At 30.3% G+C, this 9,615-nt stretch overlaps 1 protein-coding gene across 1 annotated transcript in view; it reads right to left on the bottom strand.

The window, feature by feature from the left end:
* Window positions 1-9,615, bottom strand: part of spg11 (SPG11 vesicle trafficking associated, spatacsin) — a 48,751-nt gene that overhangs the window by 17,848 nt on the left and 21,288 nt on the right. Inside the window, exons 25-31 of the mRNA XM_056451480.1 lie at window positions 8,788-9,045; window positions 8,339-8,545; window positions 5,760-5,867; window positions 4,856-5,024; window positions 2,517-2,731; window positions 1,878-2,027; window positions 967-1,504 (exon numbers count right to left, since the gene is read on the bottom strand). Of these exons, the coding sequence (XP_056307455.1) occupies window positions 967-1,504; window positions 1,878-2,027; window positions 2,517-2,731; window positions 4,856-5,024; window positions 5,760-5,867; window positions 8,339-8,545; window positions 8,788-9,045 (1,645 nt within the window). The remainder of the gene's footprint in view (window positions 1-966; window positions 1,505-1,877; window positions 2,028-2,516; window positions 2,732-4,855; window positions 5,025-5,759; window positions 5,868-8,338; window positions 8,546-8,787; window positions 9,046-9,615) is intronic.

The raw sequence follows: 9,615 nt of genomic DNA, 5'->3' as shown, positions 1-9,615 counted from the left end.
TAATGAATTCAAGGAGAGAGAGAAAAAGGAAGAGATCAAGGGTCAGGGCGTGATGTTAGCATGATGCTAAGCTAATGGATTAAAAAAGAAATTCAAAAAGCAAAAGACAGAGATCAAAGGTCAGAGCCTGGTGTTAACATGATGCTAAGCTAATGATTGGAAGAGGAGGGGAAAAAAAGGCAGAGATCAAAGGTCAGAGCCTGCTGTTAACGTGATGCTAAGCTAATAAACTCAAAAACAAATTTGTAAAGAAAAAAAAAGACAGATCAAGTCAAAATCAGATTTTAGCATTATGCTAAGCTAATGAATACAATAATAAATTCAAACAGAAAAAGACAGATCAAAGGTCAGGGCCTGGTGTTCACATGATGCTAAGCTAATGATTGAAAGAGAAGGGAAAAAAAGGCAGAGATCAAAGGTCAGAGCCTGGTGTTAGCATGATGCTAAGCTAAGAAACTCAAAATAAAATTTGTAAAGAACAAAAAAGACACAGATCAAGTCAAAATCTGACTTTAGCATGATGCTAAGCTAATAAATACAATAATAAATTCAAACAGAAAAAGACAGATCAAAGGTCAGGGCCTGGTGTTCACATGATGCTAAGCTAATTAATTCAAAGAAAGAGGAAAAAAAGATAGAGGTGAAGGGTCAGGGTCTGGTGTTAGCATGATGCTAAGCTGATATATTAAAAATAAATCAAGCTAATGAATAAAGATAATGAATTTTTTAAAAATTGAAAGAAAAGAATACGATCAAAGTTCAGAGCCTGGTGTTAACAAGATGCTAAGTATAATCTAACACATAATATAATAAAAAAACAATAGAACAACCCATCAGCGAGAAAACTAAAATAAAATACACTATTCAGTCATTTTGCTAATTAGCATTTCGCTAACAACTAAATACTCAAATACACACACACAAAAAAAATCTTCACCAAAATAACGATAAAACCAGCACACTCACATGACAGCAGACTGCGGCGGCTCTCTCCGTCCGGGCTGTGAAGCTCAGGCTGCAATTCGCCACATGCTAACCCGCGGCACCGCAACACTAGCCACACATCTTTGTGAAAAAACCTGAAGTAGCGACACACGCGGCTAGCCTCGTTCACACTGCCATCGTTCAATAGCTGCGCAATCAGAGCCGCCAGCGCCCTCTGCTGGTCATCAGGGAGAATGCAGGAATCCGAATCTGCTGGCAGACCGTCAAGACTCAGATTAGCATCGTCATTAAGAGCAGCCATTCTGGAGAAGGAAAAATCACGCAGGAGATTTTCCGGAGAGTCTTCGGAGGGTGCGGACGGAGCGAACAGACTCTGGCGCTCTAGATCCGCCAGTAGGAGTCGCTGCTGGATCCGACATTCCCACTGACGCTTCTCCAGGTCGGCTAAAATCGGAGTGGATGCCGGAGGATCACAGCGGGACAACCAGAGTCCTGCTAAACCCAGCAGAACACAGCATTCCTGGAGACTCACCAGCTCTGAGTCTGACTGCAGCGCCTCCTAGAGGAACACAATGGAATTACAGCAAGGAACTGAAACTAATGGTGCAGATTGTAAAATTGATTTAAACTGAGATTATGGATTTAGAAAACTTCAGATAATATCAGTGCTGTCATGGTTAACAAAAGAAAATGTTCCTTAGGTATGATTTTTTTAACGGATAGCTGAATGAAAATAATTGCCCTGTGCAAAGTGTAGATGCGGACATATTTTGTGAATGAACCTTGAAGCACGCAGAAACTGAAGTGTGCAGCCGTAGAGGTGTGACAAATTTCACAGCGCGTGTGAACATTATCCCCGGTAAACACGGTGAAGATGTGCAGCGATATATAAATATATATAACATATGTAACGTTTGTGCTGTGTGTCAGACCTCGGCCTGCGAGAGGAAGAAGTGGCATGCGGTCTCCGGCTGCACGTGCTCAGTCTGCAGCTGATCATGTGACCTCTTCCAGAAGGCCAATCGGATCTCCTGACGCTCCCACTGACGCTTCAGTTTCTGAGCGCTTAGATCCCGCAGAAGCTATGGAAACACACACACACGCACACGCACACACACACACACTTATCACTTCTGCAGCACCTTCACTGAAGCAGAGATGGCCAATTTCAAACTTACTCCCTTCTAATTATTCAAGCCATAAAAATTAATATTAATTTATTCAAATTAAGTTTGGATGATGTTAATAATGTTATTTTTGCCTGTCAATAATATAAAAAATTAATGTATATTTAATCATCAAACTTCACAAGTTAACTGATTACATTAAGTATTGCAAACGTTTTCATAAATTATAAGTTTCCTAAAATGTCGTTCAGATACTATGCAAATTAGGCATAAAGTAATTTAACATATGCTAATTTACACACATTTCTAGAACCTAATCTGACGTATGCATGATGTCTTGTTTATTTTGTTGACATTTTAGATTTGAAGTTTTATGTTTTTTCCGATTGTTTTTCCACCTGTCTGAGTGTGTGTGTGTATCTGTGTGTGTGTGTGTATGTGCACCTGGTTGATGATGAGTGTGTGTACGGGCAGCTCGGCCAGCTCTGCGACTCTGCGCGCCTGCATGTAGAGTCCGGCGTCCTGCAGCTCCTCCATGATCCTCAAACACTCCTCCTGCAGGACACTGAGGGAATAACAGTCCAGCAGACGTGACGACACACACACCGGCGTCTCACACAGCAGCTGACTGAGCTCACTGAGCAGGCGGAAATCTGGACCTGCACATACACACTGATTATTTTCCTTGCACTGAAATCCTACAATTTCATCTTACTCTAATAATAATAATAATAATAATAATAATAATAATAATAATAATAATAAATCCTATAATAATACGCCTAATTAAAACATTTAAATTGTATTTGTAAATATTTTTGCTTTAAATGAAATGTTACAATATCAATAATATTCAGTATCTTTTTAATAATAACAACATTTTTATATACTTAAACAATATTGCTATTTCTTAAACATAAATTTTATTTTACATTTATTTATTAATATGAGTCAATATTAATAATATTGATAATATATATAAATGATTATATTGCTAATATAAATAATATTGCTAATATAAATAGTATTGATAATATAAAAATATTGATAATATAAATAATATTGATAATATAAATAGTATTGATAATATTGATAATATAAATAGTATTGATAATATTGCTAATATAAATAGCATTGATAATATAAAAATATTGATAATATAAATAATATTGATAATATAAATAGTATTGATAATATAAATAGTATTGATAATATTGATAATATAAATAGTATTGATGATATTGATAATATAAATAGTATTGATGATATTGATAATATAAATAGTATTGATGATATTGATAATATAAATAGTATTGATGATATTGATAATATAAATAGTATTGATAATATAAATAGTATTGATAATATTGATAATATAAATAGTATTGATAATATTGATAATATAAATAGTATTGATAATATAAAAATATTGATAATATAAATAATATAAATAGTATTGATAATATAAAATTATTGATAATATAAATAGTATTGATAATATAAATAGTATTGATAATATAAAATTATTGATAATATAAATATAGATAATATAAATAATAAATTGCCAATAAAAAATAATATTGCTAATATTGATACCATGAATAATATTGATAATGAAAATAATATAAATAATATTGATAATAATATAGATAATATAAATAATATAAAGAATATTGCTAATATAAATAATATTGCTAATATAAATAATATAAATAATATTGATAATATAAATAATATTGATAATATAAATAATAAATTGCTAATAAAAAATAATATTGCTAATATTGATAACATGAATAATATTGCTAATGAAAATAATATAAATAATATTGATAATAATATAGATAATATAAATAATATTGCTAATATAAATAATATTGCTAATATAAATAATATTGATAATATAAAGAACATAAATAATATTGATAATGTAAATAATATTAATAATATAAATAATATTGCTAATATAAAGAACATAAATAATTTTGATAATGTAAATAATATAAATAATATAGATAATATAAATAATATTGAGAATATAAATAATATTGATAATATAAATAATAAATTGCTAATAAAAAATAATATTGCTAATATTGATAACATGAATAATATTGATAATGAAAATAATATAAATAATATTGATAATAATATAGATAATATAAATAATATTGATAATATAAATAATATAGATAATATAAATAATATAGATAATATAAATAATATTGATAATATAAAGAATATAAATAATATTAATAATATAAATAATATTGATAACATAAATAATATTGATAATATAAATAATATTGATAATATAACTAATTTAAATAATATTGCTAATATAAATAATATTGCTAATATAAATAATATTGCTAATATAAGTAATATAAATAATATTGCTAATATAAATAATATTGCTAATATAAATATATAAGTAATATAAATAATATAGATAATATAAATAATAGAGATAATATAAATATATAAGTAATATAAATAATATTGATATTACAAGTTGACCAAATTGTGCACTACAAGTAAGGCTTGGATATTTAAAATCTTTTTTAATTGTAATGGAACTTTAAAAAAGATTTTTTATTTATTAAATCATGTTATAATTATGCATTAATGATAAAACTGATCTTCGAATAAATTCAGTATTTTACATTTCAATAGTACTTCACCATTTGTACCGTGGTGTGATCAAATAAATGCTGCATTGGGAGAGTAAAGAAGACTCAAGCATATAAATGCTGTGTGTCTGGGGTAGTTTGAGCTCTGACCGTTGGACTTGAGCAGTTTCTCCACGTCCAGCAGCAGCTGCAGCAGCCGGCGGAGCTCATACTGTGTTCGGCTCTGCTTGAGGAGCGTCAGGAGCAGCACTGAAGCCTGAGACTCGACCCACTGCACCGGCAGAACATCTGAGCTGGACAATACACTGCTGCTACGCAACTGCACACAAACACACACACACACACACACACACACACGCACACACGCACACACGCACACACGCACACACACACACATATATATATATATATATATATCCACACATACACAGGGCTGCTGACTACTTGATTCTGATTGGCTGATGAGCACTCTTAGGTGTTTGGTTATTGTTAGATAAAGGCACAGTTAAAGTAGTTCCGGCATGTTTTGAGCACGTCACAGCTCCATATCACTCCGCTGAATAAGTCATTTCACAGATACAACAGTCAGAAATCACCTCAGAACACAACAGATGGAGGAGGAGATGTGGAGGACACTAGTGCTACACACAGGAGACCTTTGAGGAGGACACACACCTGACTAACACACTCTCAAACACAACATCTCAACAGTGGATTTAGTGGTGGTGGCACACACACACACACACACACACACACACACACGCTGGCACACTTGCATGTACACACACACACACACACACACACACACACACACACACACACACACACACACGTTCAAACAAATGCGCTCGAGCACACGCATGCAAACACGTGCACTCGTAACCACACGCGCACACACACACACACTCACACATGCACACACACATTCTCTCACTCACTCACACACACACACGCACGCACGCACGCACGCACACGCACACACACACACACACACAGGTGATTCAGCAGAGCAAACACTGTTGTGTGTGTGTGTGTGTGTGTGTGCAGAGCTTACATTAAGCAGACTCTTCTGAAAATCCAGCAGTTTGTCTTTGGCTTGCTGATAGTCTTTATAGTCGAAGCAAAACTCGTACATCTGCAGCATGGAAATCAGTGGAGACTCCTGACAACACACAAACACACACACACACACACACACACACACACACACACACACACACACACACACAACATATTACACAACACAACATCTGAAAACATGAATAAAAAAATTACCTGAAATTAAAAATGAAATAGGAGAGTTAATTTAAAACACTATTAAATACCATGACAACATAAAATAAAAATAAAATATCCTTATAAAAATGCATAATTTATTGAAGTAGTAAAACTACTGTAACATGAAACAAACCAAAACGATACAAACCTAAATAATATAAAAAAAATTATACAAAAATACATAAGAAACAACAAAACAAAATATGAAACAACAAAACAAAACAAAAAATTAAACAACAAAACGCCACAAAATGACAACAAAACAAAATACACAAAACAAAATGAAACAAAACAAATTACAAAATGACACAAAACACAACAAAACACAAAACATAAAAAAATTAAACAACAAAATAATACAAAACAATAACAAAATACACAAAACACAAAACTTTCAACAAAACAAAATGATTTAAAACAAAATGACACAAAAATACAACAAAACAACACACGAAACAAGACAAAATAATAAAAATACAAAACAACTAAATGATACAAAACAAAACACAAAAACAAAACAAAATAAAATGATTTAAAACAAAATGATACTAAACGCACAAAACAAAACAAAATAAACGAAAACAAAACAATCCGAAACAAAACACAATAAAACAACACGAAACAAAAACAAAATAATATAACCATACACAAAACTAAATGATACAAAACACAAAAATGAAACAAAATAAAATGATTTAAAACAAAAATGATACAACAAAACACACAAAACAAAATGACGCAAAACATAAAACAACACATGAAACGAAACAAAACACAAGTAAACAAAACAAAATGATATAAAACAAAATGATACAAAAATACAAAACAAAATGAAACAACAAAACAAAAAATGAAACAACAAAACGCCACAAAATGACAACAAAATACACAAAACAAAATGAAACAAAACAAATTACAAAATAACACAAAACACAACAAAAAACAACACAAAAAATGTAACAAAATAATACAAAAAATACAACAAAACAATAACAAAATACACAAAACAAAACACAAAAATTTCAACAAAACAAAATGATTTTAAACAAAATGACACAAAAATACAACACACGAAACAAGACAAAATAATAAAAATACAAAATACAAAACACAACACAAAAACGAAACAAAATAAAATGATTTAAAACAAAATGATACAAAAAAAATACAAAACCAAAATTAAACGAAAACAAAACAATCCGAAACAAAACACAATAAAACAACACGAAACAAAAACAAAATAATATAAAACCATACACAAAACTAAATGATACAAAACACAAAAATGAAACTAAATAAAATGATTTAAAACAAAAATTATACAAAAAATATAATAAAACAAAATGATACAACAAAACACACAAAACAAAATGACGAAAAACATAAAACAACACATGAAATAAAACAAAACACAAGTAAACAAAACAATATAAAACAAAATGATACAAAAAATACAAAACAAATGATACAAAACAAAACAACACAAAACAATACAAAAAATTTAACACATTAAAATGACAACAAAACAAAATACACAAAACAAAATGAAACAAAAATTACAAAATGACACAAAACACAACAAAAAACAAAACATAAATTAAACAACAAAATAATACAAAAAACACAAAACAAAATGACACAACAAAACAATAACAAAATACACAAAACAACACACGAAACAAGACAAAATAATAAAAATACAAAATACAAAACAACTAAATGATACAAAACAAAACACAAAAACGAAACAAAATAAAATGATTTAAAAAATGATACAAAAAAATACAAAACCAAAACTAAACGCACAAAGCAAAATTAAACGAAAACAAAACAATCAGAAACAAAACACAATAAAACAACACAAAACAAAAAAACTAAATAATATAAAACCATACACAAAACTAAATGATACAAAACACAAAAATGAAACAAAATAAAATGATTTAAAACAAAAATGATACAAAAAATATAATAAAACAAAATGACACAACAAAACACACAAAACATAAAACAACACATGAAATGAAACAAAACACAAGGAAACAAAACAAAATGATATAAAACAAAATGATACAAAAAATACAAAACAAACGATACAAAACAAAACACAAAAACAAAACAATACAAAAAATTCAACACAATAAAATGACAACAAAACAAAATACACAAAACAAAATGAAACAAAACAATACAAAATGGTACAAAACAAAACACATTAAACCAAAACTAATCAAAAGTAAACAAAACTTTGGCACAAACAAAATGAGTAAATAAGTGTGAAAAGCTCATGTAAAACTCAAACATCAGTGCATGACCAGAGCCGCCTGCTTTTCGACCAATCATAGCGTCTCGTACCCTCTGAAAGAGCTGGAATCCGCGAATCAGAGGCCTGATCTTGCTGCGGTTCAGCAGGGTCTTCCAGAGGATGGACAGGTCATGCAGGTTCCACACGTGGTGGGCGGGGCTCTCGTTGATGTGGGCGGTGGCTTCCTGAGTGACATCATCATCATCATCCACCGAGGTCAAGATCCACACACAGAGGCACTGCAGCAGCTCGGAGCCCTGTAAACCACACACACAGTCATACATATGTACACACACACTCACACAATCAGTTATACACACAATCATATATACATATACACTCGCACACAGACACACTTATACATGTGATCACACACATATAATCATACACACAGTCATACATATGCATATACACAAACACACAGTCATACATAAACACACACGCACACACACAAACACACACACATATAATTTACATAAATAAAGAATGTAGAACTGACCTGGTGTGAGGCAGCGAGGACAGCCAGAGGAGCACAGCAGCGCCGCACAGCCTCCGACAGCAGGATCCTCCAGGGGCGGGGCTTCTCTTGACTGTGTAACAGTACCTGGAACAGCTCTGTGGGACAATCAGAGCTCTCGTCTCGGGGGGACGGAGTCACAGAGACCCCCCGATCCTCCAATGGGGGACGCAGATCCTGGAAGGCCAGAGAAATGTGGGACTTCAGAGCCGGACTGAAGCTTTCAGACAGAGACCTGACCTGGAGGAACAGAGGAAAATAGAAGATTATTAAAATAATAATTAAAAAAAAATTAATTAAATTTTTTAAATTTAATAAATAAAATAAAAATAATTATAAATAAACAAAGAATGATAATATTATTAATAACAGCAACAACAACAATAAATAATGATGATTAAAATAATTACAATAATAATAATAATAAATAATGATAACAATAATAATAATATTAATAATAACAACAACAACAATAAATAATAAATAATGATGAAGATAACAACAACAACAAAAACATTAATAATACAATAATAATGATAATGTTAATAACAATAATAATAATAATGAATAAAATAATAATAATAACAATAAATAATGATGATAATAATAATAATAATATTATAATGACAATAATTAAAACAATAAAAATAATGAAATAAATAAAGATAATAATTTTATTAATAATAATATTAACAACAACAACAACAACAACAACAACAACAACGAAAAATAATAATAAATCAAGGAAATAATAAAAATAAATAATGATTGTAATAATATTAATAACAACAATAATGATGATGATCATGT

This window comes from Danio aesculapii, chromosome 25 (genome assembly GCF_903798145.1).
Source record: "Danio aesculapii chromosome 25, fDanAes4.1, whole genome shotgun sequence".
Lineage (NCBI taxonomy): Eukaryota > Metazoa > Chordata > Actinopteri > Cypriniformes > Danionidae > Danio > Danio aesculapii.
This window is presented reverse-complemented; position numbering and strand designations above follow the sequence as displayed.